General features: G+C 38.5%; 1 protein-coding gene across 1 annotated transcript in view; it reads right to left on the bottom strand.

Annotated features, from left to right (window-relative positions):
* Nucleotides 1-2164: 2164 nt before the first annotated feature.
* Nucleotides 2165-13986, bottom strand: part of Klhl20 (kelch like family member 20) — a 46473-nt gene continuing 34651 nt past the window's right edge. The window contains exons 7-12 of the mRNA XM_027417241.2: nucleotides 12376-12559; nucleotides 10758-10901; nucleotides 9817-9950; nucleotides 7662-7870; nucleotides 6010-6116; nucleotides 2165-2774 (exon numbers count right to left, since the gene is read on the bottom strand). Coding sequence (XP_027273042.1) covers nucleotides 2690-2774; nucleotides 6010-6116; nucleotides 7662-7870; nucleotides 9817-9950; nucleotides 10758-10901; nucleotides 12376-12559 — 863 coding nt within the window. The 3' untranslated portion in view covers nucleotides 2165-2689. The remainder of the gene's footprint in view (nucleotides 2775-6009; nucleotides 6117-7661; nucleotides 7871-9816; nucleotides 9951-10757; nucleotides 10902-12375; nucleotides 12560-13986) is intronic.

The raw sequence follows: 13986 nt of genomic DNA, 5'->3' as shown, positions 1-13986 counted from the left end.
TGCATGCTGCCATGCTTCCATGATGACAATGAACTAAACCTTTGAACTCTAAGTCAGTCCTAATTAAATGTTTTCCTTTATAAGAGTTATCATGGTCATGGTCTTTTTCACAGCAATAGAACATCGACTAAGGCACAGACCATTAAGGGATATTGAACAGTATTTATTGTAGGTTATGTTTCAGATAACTCTAGTGGTTTAAAAAGAGGCAGAATGGGGCTTTGGGAAAATATGTAATACCAGTTCCATCATTAAATATACAGGCAGACTTCCTTGGTATTCAGACTTAGGTGAGTGTATTAAATGGGTTTGGACTAAAGAATTACTCCTTTCGGTCCAGAATTGTACTCGTATACACCAGAAAATATGTTTACAGATTGGGTAATATAAAATATATAAGGAGAAGTCTTCATTATATCACTTTCAGGATGAAATACTTCTAACTTTATATAAAAGTAATTAAGATACAAAAAATAAAAAAATCCAAATAAACGGTAAAGTTAGAAGTGCCAAATAGGAGTAATTAGGACTGGAGAGATGGCTCAGCAGGTAAAGACACTTGCTGCCAAGCCTGATGAACTGAGTTTGATTCCTGGAACCCACACAATGGAAGAAGTCTCCTACAAATTGTTCTCTGGTGCCAGGGCATGCTCTACCCCACCCCTTACATACTCACACACTCAAGACACACACACACACACACAATGTAAGAAAGTTAAAAACAAAAAATTAAAACATTTTATGGTAAATACTACCTTTATTTTAAAAAGTTATACATGCTAGAAAAAAGCATAAATGATACATGTAAACAATTGTTTACCAAATACTTATTTTTTTCCTTGAAAAAGGTGCAAATGATGTTTAAATGTAAACACAAAAGTTGCCAAACGTTTTGTTGTAGGGGAGAGGAAGAAGGTCAAGGTTATTCCTTTTGGTTGTGGCTAAAGTCTCATTCAAAGGTTTTCCTGCAAAATACACTGAAAGAAAAATCAGTCTATGACTATAGTGGGGAGAGGACCTTAGGCACTACAATTTTCATTTATTTCCTTAAAAATTTTAACCTTTCATCAGAAAGTGCAACTTAAGAGACATAGTAACAGTGGCCTTATGGGATGAAAGCTAGTGAAATATAATTAGCATAAAGACCCAGCTCTGACTGGATCCTCTAGCTGGCTTGGCAACCCTTCACATGTACTGCTAACATGAACTGAAGACATCATTCCTTTGCAGCGTGTTATTGAAGGTCAGCTCAGATTCACCAGGCTGGAACATCCACTGTAAACTGAAAAACAGAATCCACTGCTGGAGAGAAGTCATTTCTCCTTGGTGGCCCCTGGTGGCAATGAGGAGATAGCAAAGAAAGTTGCAGATGGTTCCATCTGTGAACAGAAACTCTTATAGAGTTGCACTTGATTTTACTGGAGTTCTCAAGACAACCAATGAGACTCACACTGTTTTTATAAGAGGCACTGAGCAGAGACCTAGGTACATGTGGCAGAAACGCTATGAAAATATTACAGGAAAAAAAGGGACACGGAGTAGAAAGCAATTCAATTAGACAGATGTAAATGCCTACTGGTGATGAAAGCTGTAGCTTGTCCTGCTTTTATGGATTTGATATTCCTTCTCAATTGTCCTATTTAGTGAGATGTTTTCTTATTTTTTTCTTTTACATTAAAAAAAATTTATTTTGAATTACTCATACTTGTGGGGATTGTTTGTGTTTGTGAATGTACAGGAGGGCAGGTACCTGTAGAGGCCAGAAGAGAGTCCTGAAGCCGCCAGCTCAGGGGTTCTCAACCTGTGGGTCATTACTGGGGGTGGGAGTGGGGGGATGGGGGTAGTTGAAGACCTTTTCACAGGGTTTGCATATCAGATATCCTGCATATAAGATATTTACATTATAATTCATAACAGTAGCAAAAATTAGTTATGAAGTAGCAAATGAAAATAATTTTATGGTCGTGGGTCACCACAACACAAGGAACTGTATTAAAGGGTTGCAGCATTAGGGAGGTTGAGAACCACTGACCTAGCTGGAGTTACACACAGTTGTGAGCTTTCAGATGTGGTGCTGGGAACTGAACTTGGGTCCTCTGCAAAAGCAGCATATGCTCTTAATGGACCATTTCCCGTCCCCTTTACATTTTGGAGTATTCTAATATTTAGTGCAAGAATGGTAAGTAGCGAATATATTTTGCATATCTATTATTATCACTGGCAATCTTTGTAGATGTATAGTGTCTAATAGGAGTAACAACCAGGTCATACATAGCCCTTCTGCCTTTATCAGTATTTTCAAAATCAAACCAAAACATAGAAAGCAAAGTACATTTTGCAGCTTAGAATTTTTCTCTCTCTCTTTTTTTTCCCATGGTAGGAAAGATAAAAACAAACAAACAAACAAACAAACAAAAAAACCCCAAATGACCCAAGCCAACAAAACAAAAATCCCCATCACAACTCCATGATAAATTAAAGCCAAAAATATACACTCTTCTGCAGAGAGTGGAAAGGTATTGTGCAAAGGTGGCATCTGCAGGTGAGTTCCATCGTTAGACTTGTAGTTCTGTAGGTTGAGGCACCGGCAAAGAATAAAATTTGTTCTAATGTTTTCTCAAGCTGTACAAAGTTTCAAAGTCAAGGCTCTTCCAAATATAAAGAGCATATGCAAGACTTTTTTCTGTGTTCACCATATATGGGATTCACAATGTGTCATTTTAATAACTCCGACACCACCTCCTAGCCGACGGTAATTCATTCCTCCATATAACCTGCAAAGATAAAAACAAAAGCATATTTCTGACTGGAAAAAGCACTGCTCTTTCTAAATGAAGACCCCACTCACAGCCTTTTCAGCTTTACGTAACTCTCTGGAGATTAGAAACAAATTGAACACAGTCAAGCAGCAGAATTAATTCAGACCATGGCTGACAGGCTCTCCGGGGAATGAAGCTGTCTGCTCACCTTTTTGCACTAGAGTTCTACACACAGACTGATTTCTAATACATATAACCTTATGTTCTACGTTTTTGTGTCTAATTTATGCCTGGCTAGTTATTTTCCCAGACACATTTTCTCTTTGCCTAAACTTTTCTCAATTATTAATTCATGTTTTATTTTGTGACATAGGTTCTTGCTAGGATCTTCTTAGGCCTATAGCTGTGGAGATGTTGGTATTATAGGTATGTATCACTATACTAGCCTCATTTATTTTTTTTTATTTTATTCTTTTGTTAGTTCAAATTAGGAACAAGCTTGCTTCACATGTCAATCCCTTCTCCCTCTCCCTCCCCTCCCCCCACCATCCCACCTGCCCCTACCCATCCCCCCTCTACTCCCCAGGCAGGGTAAGGCCCTCAAAAGTGGCTCCCCAAAATCTACCACATCATCCTGGGTCAGGCCTAGGCCCTTCCCCATGTGTCCAGCCTCAATCATTTTTATTATTTTTTTTGAGCTGTCCTTACTCTAGCCTAATTGTTTCAAATCCATGGTAATCCTCCTGCCTCAGCTTCCAAAGGTACAAGTTACCAAGCCAAGCTGCTCAATTTCTTCCTTCCTTTTCCCCTCCCTTCCTTCCATTTCTTTTTCTATATCTGTATATACTGTACATAGGTGCACATATGTCTGGAGACCAGAGGTAACTTAGATGTCATTCTTCAGACATCCATCTTGTTTGTTTTTTGAGACCGTCTCCTGGTGGCCTGGAACTCATCAAGTAGGCTTGGCTGATTGGTCAGGGAGCCCAGGGATCCACCTTGTCTCTACTTCCCCAGCTCATCTGGCTTTTTATGTGGATCTGTGGATTAAATCAGGTCCTCATGCTTGCACAGTAAGCACTTCACCAGTGTTCTCTCTCTCTCTCTCTCTCTCTCTCTCTCTCTCTCTCTCTCTCTCTCTCTCTCTCTCTCTCTCTTCTCCAGTCCATCAGTTCTTTGTTTTTAATTCCTTGTCTATATGGTATCATATCAGCAGTTTGTGATTTGTGAACAAGATTATCTTCAAAGTTGAAGACTTTCAGGGTTAAAAAAAACAAAAAAAACAAAAACCTAGCTCCTCATTCAGCAATGAGATAAAATTGCTTTAGGATATGTACCAGGTATGGTAACACGGACCTGTAATCACTGAACCATGGAAGGATGGTTTTCTGAGCTTAAAGCTAACCTTGGCCTACATAGTTCTAGGCAGGCCTGGGCTACAGAAGGATGCTTTCTTAAAAAGCAAAATAACCAAGCACGGTGATCCATGCCTATAATCCTTGCACTCAGGAGGCTGGGATAGGAGGATTGCTGTGAGTTCGAGGACAGCTTGGGCTGCAGAGTAAGTTCCAGGTTAGCTTGGGCTATATAGTGAAACCCTGTTTCAAAAAGCCCAAAAGAAAAACAAAATAAAAAAGTTTGGGCTGGGCATGGTAACACACAGCTTTAAGCCCAGCACTCAGGAGGCAGAAGTGTGTGGATCTCCGAGTTTGAGGCCAGCTTGGTCCCTATAGTAAGTTCCAGGACAGCCAGGGCTACAGAGAGAAACACTGTCTCAAAAAACGAAGCAAAACAATCAAAAAACCCAAACCAACAAAAAAGTTTGAGATACTTTTTGAAACCATAGAAATTTAGGTCTGACTTCTCTGTAGATCATTTTTAAAAATTTTATGATTATTCACCATACATCACTAACTCTAGTGATAGTTACTGATAAAAGTGTATATGTAATTTATATCAACTATGAGATAGAAGTAAATGTAGCTATTTCTTAAATTATGCTTACTCTAAATCCCTATTTAAAAAAAAAAACTGTATAAAGAAGAAACCATTCCACAAGTGGCAGGCTTTTCTTTGTACAAGCCTTACCATTTCAGTGCAGCTTCCCCAGCTGCCCTTTACAGACAGACATTCCTCCCGCCATCTTAGTCCCCTTCTTTGCTAGCTAATCATCCAGTGCTTCCACTGTCTTCTTCACGTTTGTTTCTTCAGGGATCAGAATACTCAGTAAATCTAATGAACATGGTCATGAAAAATGTAATGTTTGAGCAAAAAGTCCTATTTTGTTATTAATCTGACCTTAGCATTGTGACTGCTCAGCCATAGAGAATCCCAACAAAGTTATTTTGCTCTCTGTAAGAGGAACTGGAGGGAGAGCTTGCTTAGCATTTGCCTCTGGACTTTGAGACAGGGAGTGCTAGAGGTTGAGGCCAGGCTCTCATTCAGCTAGGCATATACTCTACCACTGTGCCCAACGCTGGCCCTGAGGATTTAAAAGAAATAAAATCTAAAAAATGAAGTTTAACATAGTAACTCTCAGAAATAAGACATAGTTTCCTATCTAAAAGTGGATGTTAAAACAGGCTGGATTTCAAAACAGAAGATTATATCCATACACTTTGGTTTGTTTGTTTTGTTTTTCAAGACAGGGTTTCTCTGTGTAGCTTTGGAGCCTATCCTAGCACTTGCTCAGTAGACCAGGCTGGCCTGGAACTCACAGAGATCCGCCTGCCTCTGCCTCTGGAGTGCTGGGATTAAAGTTGTGTGTCACCAATGCCGGCATACCATTACACTTTTAAAAGCCAAAGAGGGAATAGGTTTTAAAATATTTTTGAAAGCAACTACATTTTTATCCCTTAAAAATAAGGCATCTCAAAAAAAGAACGTGTACAGACAAACTGAGGACTGAAGGCCAGGCTCTGAGTCTAATAATGTCACTCGCTTATTTAAGCGCACCTTTCATTTCCTTGGCTTCTTTGGTTTTGCTGACAGGATGTGATGAGAATAGAAACGATATTCTTCATTGTTTTCCTCATCTCTACTTATGTAAAATGAGTCGGTTATTAGAAAAATTTTGGGACTTTCTATCTATACTTTAGAGCAACAACATATCTGGGTTACCTCAGCCTCCTTCAGGTAACCACAGGAGGACTTCAGTGTACTGGCTATCCCAGTTTTGGTGGTCATGATCTTTCTTAAGCTCGTGATGTCAAGTCAGTAATGAAAAGACTTGCAACAGTCTAAAGGTTACCTCCATGTATTGGCATCTGGGTCAAAAACTTCAATGGTTTTCAAGTATGTTGTGCCATCAAAGCCTCCTACTGCCATGAGCTGTCCATTGACCACCGCCAGACCAACCTGTAAGGGCAAAGCACAGTGGCTGTTGAGACGACCACTGGAAATGTTAGACTGTCTCAAGATAGACTACTCAAATCTCTTACAGTTTCATTTTATGGTTTACATGAATTCAGAAAGAAAAAGTAGCAGTAATTTATGAAATTATGGGAACCATTAAATTATGGATCTAATTTCTACATGTACATGAGAATCAGAACACTAGGTATGAACAAGAACCTCCAAACTGCTCCCACTTCTGGTTTTCTTACTGTAATCCACTTTCTAAATTACTACTAAGATACTCTTAAAAATACAAATATAAACATGTCACTCCTATTCAAAAACTTCTTAGCCTCCCTTTTGCCCAATGGCAAGTTTAAGTGTTACTTAGGCCTTTCAGAAATCTGTTCTAGGCCACCATGTTTGGCCTCACCTCTTACATTTCCCTCTTTCCTAATGTACTCTATGCTCAAGTAATACTGGGTTAACTGTTGGTCTCTGAAGCAATATACAGGTTTTAATAACTCATGGGAAATAAGCCTGTTCTCCCCTATCCTTCTATCACACACACTGTTACCACTGCGCATCTTACTGTAGTTACTATCAACATTTCAGTTTCCTTCACCAGACTGAGAGCTCCATAAAGAGAATTTTGTAGACATTTCTGCCTTCTAAATGAATGAAAATATAATCAAGATGAGACAATGAGAATAATAGGAACATAACTAAAAATCTGTTAAGTTTCCAGTAATAAATAGCCACAGATAAGTGAGTCTTTCACTTGCTGGTGCTTTTCAGCAAGGCCCCTTGACTTCTGCAAACCAGAATTTGCTCCTTTTTATTCTCAGATTATGGAGTCCTCAGGGACTGTTCCCTTTCCTGTTGAGTAACAATGTGTCCTACATTGATGGACTCCTGCCATGATTAGTAGCTAACAGGTCATGTTTCACTGAGATGAACATTCCCAGAAGAATGGATTTTATGTTCCACCCTGGACATCTTTTAGTGACAGGTCATTCATTCATGGCTGAGAGCATGACAACACTCAGCCAGATCTGGCCTCCATTGTAACTGGGACAGACTCAAAGACATGTAGAAGGGCAGAGATGTTTTACCTAAATATTTGTATTAGTATGCAAAGTCTACTTGGAAAAAATAGCTGGAAATATTACACAGGAATAGTTAGTGCTAATATACAGAAGTTAAATAGGGGAGTAGGTGATATAGGGAAGATAACCTTCCAGAGAAGTAGCTGACAGAAGACAAATAATAATAATAATAATAATAATAATAATAATAATAATAAACTACACAATTAAATATATAAATGGATAGAAAATAATTAGCTACTAGAGATAGAAGCAATCAAAGTAAATACAAGCTTTTTTTTCCCCCTCTTGTTTTGTCTAAAAGCATCTTGACAGCTGAGACAATTGAAAACAAAGCACAAGGAGATCAGCATTTCACCTCAGTGAGCTTGCTAGTGTGTAGCTCACAGTTCCTTCTGCACACCCCCCTCCCAGTGTTTGTTTTCAAAGCTCAAAGCACTCAGTAGCTGGCACTTACTCCACTCCTACGGGATGTCATGGCCACCACGGGAGACCACTGGTTAGTTCTAGGGTTGTATCTCTCAGCACTGCTAAGCTCTGTGGTGTCATCTCTCCCTCCTACAGCATAGATCATGTCCTGGTACACTGCACAACCTAGGTGTTTCCTTCGGGTCCCCATAGGGGCTATGGTGTGCCATCTGTTTTCCTGAGGATTGTAGCGCTCCACTGCAGTGAACAGAAAAGACCAGTAAATGATCACTCATCCGATCTCTTCAAAGCCACTAAAATTTCGAAAGGACATTTATTTTTAGTAAATAATCTGATAGGGAACCAGTTTCTTGCAGTCATCTTCTGAGGAAAGGACATGTGTTAAGTTCTAGTTTTGACTACATAACTAATTATATGTGATCTTTATCTTCCAATGGGGTGGAAGATGATTTATATGAACAGCTTAGCACTAAAATTTTATTGTTATAATTGTACTCTTGCACTCCTCATAGTATTTATGAGGAGTCACTGAATAAATAGTCACTCTATTTATTCATGTTTTGCTTTTTTAGATGGGGTCTTACTCTGTGGTGCAGGTCTAGAACTTATTATATAGGCCAGGCTGGCATCAAGCTCATGATTCTCCTGTTTCTGCCTCCGAAGTGCTGGGATTACAGGCATGCTCTCTCATGCTAGTGTCTTTTAAGCCACTGAATATACATAACAATGAATTTCATGGGTGTGCACACTGACATATCCTTAGATGAAAATACTCATTATGTCTAGACAGAAAAGGCAAAGAAGCTTGTAGCTCTAATGTTTTATTCTTTCTTTTCTTTCTTTCTTTCTTTCTTTCTTTCTTTCTTTCTTTCTTTCTTTTTTTTTTTTTTTTGAGATAGGGTCTCTCTATATAGCTCTGGCTGTCCTGGAACTGGATCTGCAGACCAAGCTGGCTTTGAACTCATGGAGATCTGCCTACCTCTGCTTCCTGAGTGCTGGGATTAAAGGTATGTGCCACCACCACCCAGCAGTTTAACTTATTCTTACATTAAAAGAATTATTTTTTATTGAGGGCAGGTTGTGATTATGGGAGGAAGGGAAGTCACTCTATTTAGAAAGATTTTTTCTTTTGATCGTATCCTACATTTTATTTATCTATTTATTTCTTTATTTAATGTGTAAGTGTTTTGCCTTTATGTATGTATGCATGCATATCATGTGTGTCCCTGGTGTCTTCAATAAATCCCTTGGAACTGGTGTTACAGATGGTCTTTAATCCACCTTGTGGGTACTGGGAATTGAACCTGGGTCCTCTGCAAGAACAAGTGCTGTTAATCCCTGAGCTATCTCTGTAGCCCCAGACTTTTTTTTTTTTTTTAATTCAATGTAAGTTTCTAGCTTAAAAAGTATGCAGAGAAGGAAAACTAGGCAACATACTAGAAGTTATGAGTTGCATTTTCCTATAGAGAAAAAGAAAACATTTTCTTAAAAAATACATAAAACACTCATGAATATAACAAATTAGACTTTGTGTTATTAAAAAAAGAAAAAAGATAAATGAAGTTGAGAGGGGGTGGGGAGGTGGGGGTGGATCTGGGAGGAGTAGGAAGGTGAACATAATAAAAATATACTGTATGAAATTTTCAAAGAATTAATAAAGATGTTATATTGAAAGTTATAAAAATAATCTGAGCTTTTTATATTTTGTATAGAGGGTATCTCAGTTAGGGTTTCTATTGCTGCAATGAAACACCATGACCAAAGAACAAGTTGGGGAGGAAAGGGTTTATTTGGCTTACACTTCCAGATCATAGTCTATTATTAGAGGAAGTCAGAACAGGAACTCAAACAGAGCTGGAACCTGGAGGCAGGAGCTGATGCAGAGGCCATGGAGTGCTGCTTACTGGCTTGATTCCCCTGGCTTGCTCAGCCAGCTTTCTTATAGAATCCAGGACCACCAGCCCAGGATGACATCACCCACAATAGACTGGGCCCTCCCCATTGATCACTAATTGAGAAAATGCCTTACAGCTGAATCTCATGGAAGCATTTCCTTATCTGATGTTCCTTTCTCTCTGATGACTCCAGCTTGTGTCAACATACAAAACCAACAAGTATAGAGAGACTCTCCCCAGGGAAATATGCTGCTTCTGGGACTCAGGCTGCCTTAGGAAGGGACTAACCTGTGTTGAGTGGAGATGTTCCATCAGAGCCACCTACAGCATATAAGAAGCCTCCCAGCACAGCCACAGCAACTCCTAGTCTTCTAGTGCTCATAGAAGCCACCCGAGTCCACTTGTTCTCCTTTGGATCATACCTGAAGGGAAGAAAAACATATTTTTATTAGCCCAAGCAGTTTCTACAGGTCTGAAATCACAAGAGACATAATGGATACAGAGATTTGCCATAGCTTAAAAAATATATGTATACTCAGGCACATACTTGTGTGTGAGGGCTCGCGTGCGCGCGCGCACACACACACACACACACACACACACACCCCTACTGCTCAGCTTTTTGAAAAACCAGATTTTGTCATTTGTGACAATAGGAAGAACATGGGGGACATTTTGTTAAGTGAAATAAATCAGACACATGAAGAAAAATACTTCGTGATCCTGAAGACAGAATCTAAAATTAGTCTAATATAGAAGCAAAGAATAGAATGAACTCCTCTCGAAATGAAGGGTTGGCAGGATCAGAGAGATGCTAGTCAAAGAATAAGTTAAAGAAATCTAAGTATAATACCATGAGTAGTTACAGTTGAAATTGTTGAGTGTAGATTTTAACTGTTTTCACCAAAACCCCCAGAGTATGTAGGGTAATAATACATCAGTTAATTAATTTGACTTAGCCATTCTACATAGTTTAAATATTTCATGTTTACCACAACTATATTTTTATCAATTAAAGAATACATGGTGGGGGGGCTATAAAATGGTAGAAGGAGACAACTAATCCCACAAAGTCATCTTCTGACCACACCCACACCCACACCCACACTCGCGCATGTATTGTCCCTCTCATAGTAAGTTCTAGGCCATTTACAGCTACATAAAAGTGCAAAAAGAACTATATGTCTATTAAAAATAATTGAAAATTATTTTGATTAAAAATAAATCACCTCTCAACAATATTGAGACAAGAGACACCATCCTGTCCACCCACAGCATAGAGAAACCCTCCAAGTACTGCCACACCAACGCTTGTCCTGCAGGTGCTTGTAGGGGCCACATCACTGCTCCATTGGTTAGTTTTGGGGTCATATCTGCAAAGGACACATGGAGAGTTTGTATTACACGCCACTGCTTGGCTGTGTTTGTGGTATTTTGCTGTGAACTAATTTTTCTGTACACTGTGAAGATATGTCTCTACCAAAGCACCTTCTGATTGGTTTAATAGAGAGCTGAATGTCCAATAGCTAGGCAGGAAGAGGTTAGGTGTGACTTCCGGGCAGAGAGAGAGAAGATCATCCAAGGACACAAAGAACAAACAAGAGGTGCAAGATGAAAGAGAGGTTAAAAAAAAAGCCAGGAGGCAAAACATAGATTAATATAAATGGATTAATTTTTTTGTTTGTTTTTTGAGACAGGGTTTCTCTGTTAGCTTTGGAGCCTGTCTTAGAACTTGCTCTACAGCCCAGGCTGGCCTTGAACTCAGAGATCTGCCTGCCTCTGCCTCCCGAGTGCTGGGATTAAAGTTGTGTGTTACCACCGCCGAGCTTCTTTATAACTTCTTGATTTAAAAGCACAATTTTCTTTTCTTTTCTTTTTTCTCTTTGACTCAGGGTCTCATTATGTAGCTCAGAGTGGCCTCAAATTTGTGATCCTCTCCTGTTTGCCTCTCAAGCACATATGCATTGCCTATGCTATGTAAATGGATTACATATGCATGTCACCTGTTACTTTCAAAGGCATATAACATATGTACTATGTACTACTCTATGTACTACTTTGGTTACATTTAATACATTTTACATATATTAATTGTTAATCTATACATTTGTACTTTGATTTACTTAGCCCACTGATTCATGTCTAAGAGTCACTCTCCCAGTCATCTTGTCCCTACAATCTACACAGCCAAACCTTCTGTTTTCATTTGTTTTTGTTTTATAGTTATGCCATATCTAGAATCAATATCCAGAACTGGATATACCAGTTTTTACAGGTATGTTATGAGACAATGACAAATCATTGTAGGTCAACACAGCTTAATGAAAGAGAATGTGTGGCAATAAGAAACTTAAAAAAATATCACACTCACTGTAGAGTTCCAATGTGCCAGATACCTCAACAATTGAACAGTACAATATGTACAAACATGCTTAAAATATTTGTGAAAGAGCAGAAGAATGAGTAACTCATTTGTAGTCAGAGGTTTTATGCAGGAAGTAACATTTTACATCTTGTAAGCCTTACAGGGTCAAAGATATTTCAGGGGAGAAGAACAGAATGCATATATGGAAGGATAGAAGAAGGCAAGGAGACTGTATGTTCAAAGAGCTGTAATAATTTGCTGTATCTGAAGTAGCATACTTAGAGAATGGTGTCCAATGGAGAAGAGACCAGAAGGATTGGTAGAGAACAGATCACAAAGGTCTTGTGTGTCATTCTAAGGAGGCTAGACTGTTACCTGGTCTCACAGATGTAATACTAAAATAGTATGTCACATCTGTTTCCTAATTAACATCTCAAACAAAATCATAGGCACATTAGGGACTCTTTTCAAATTAACCTTACCTTTCAACACTATTGAGATACGAGGATCCATCATGGCCGCCTACTGCATATAATAGGTCATCAAGAACACTGACTCCAACTCCACATCGCCTTTTACTCATTGAAGCTACCATTCGCCACTCATTGGTCTGTGGATCATACCGTTCAACACTGGAAATGGCATCTCCACTACACCAACCACCAACTAGGAAGGGATAGAAGTGATTAAGAGAACACCTGTCCTAAGAAAGACTGCTAACCTCCCTGTGACCTAATGCTCTGACTCACCAAGCACACGTAGAAGCAGGTCAAGAACAAGTTATAGTCACCAAAAGTCATCAACAGTCACTGGGCTGTAACCTTGATCTTGGATTCCAGTCTCTAGAACTGTGAGAAAATGCCTTTCTTTTGTCTGAACTACTGAGTCTATGATATTTTGCTATGGCTGCCTGGGTAGACTAATACAGTGAGTAAGATTTAAAATAACTGCCAAGCTAAGTTCCATTATCCTTTTCTAAATGACCATGGGGTGGCAGGGCTGTGGTAATGACAGATATGTTAAATTTATTTTTCTTTCAAATCATTCCCATTTCAATATAATATAAGAGTGATTCTGGGGGCTGGAGAGATGGCTCAGAGGTTAAGAGCACTGACTGCTCTTCCAGAGGTCCTCAGTTCAATTCCCAGCACCCACATGGTGGCTCACAAACATCCATAATGAGATCTGGTGCCTTCTTCTGGCCTGGAGGCATACATGCAGACCGAATACTGTATACATAATAATAAATAAATAAATCTTTAAAAAAAAAAGAGTGATTCTGAAGTTTAAAATAATACCAGGTTATTTTATGCTTAAAACACTTTGGAACTACTAGTTTTTACTTGGTGTCAAATAAATTCCTGAGCTACATTAAAAGCAGAATAATATTAACCATCTTCTAGACTGACCTAAAAGTTAGCTTTCTTTATTTCAAATCTAAATGTGATATAATTTTACTTTACTGTTGTTCCATTTAAATCAGAAGAGTCACCTAGTACTGAACTTCAGCAAGTTTTGTATACAGTAATTTGCTTAAATGTGAATTGTGTAATTGGGCATATACAATTTCAATATCAGAGAAAACATCTTAAACTCTAAAATGACCCTAGGCTGGAAATGTGAGGGTTGATAATCTTTGAGATCAATCAAATTGCTTAATCATTAAAAAATATATCACAAAGAATAAGCAGCTTTAATCTGAAATTTGAAATATTCCAAATCACAAAACTTTTGGAGTACTGACATGATTTTGAAGTATTGATGACTTCAGAATTTTCAGATCAGAAACATCCAGAAGACATAGGCTATACCCTTAAACTGTAAGCCCAAATAATCCTTTCTTCCCATAAGTTTCTTCTCATCAGACACTTTTTTACAGCAACATGTACAGTGACTGATTTCATGGATACAATAAAGTGTCTCCAAAAGGAAGGGTTCAAACATTTAGAGGCAACAGTAGCAGTAAAATAATATATCAAATTGTCTTGAGTACAACCAATTTCAAAAGTCAGGAAAGTCTTTAATGTAAAATAATGTTTTTGAAAACTACATCTAATTATGAAGTAACCTGAACTTTGGTATATAGTTTAATG

The sequence above is a fragment of the Cricetulus griseus genome, chromosome 5 (genome assembly GCF_003668045.3).
Source record: "Cricetulus griseus strain 17A/GY chromosome 5, alternate assembly CriGri-PICRH-1.0, whole genome shotgun sequence".
In the NCBI taxonomy this organism is placed as follows: Eukaryota; Metazoa; Chordata; class Mammalia; order Rodentia; family Cricetidae; genus Cricetulus; species Cricetulus griseus.
The sequence above is the reverse complement of the archived record's forward strand: the minus strand, read 5'-3'. Positions and strand labels throughout refer to the sequence as shown.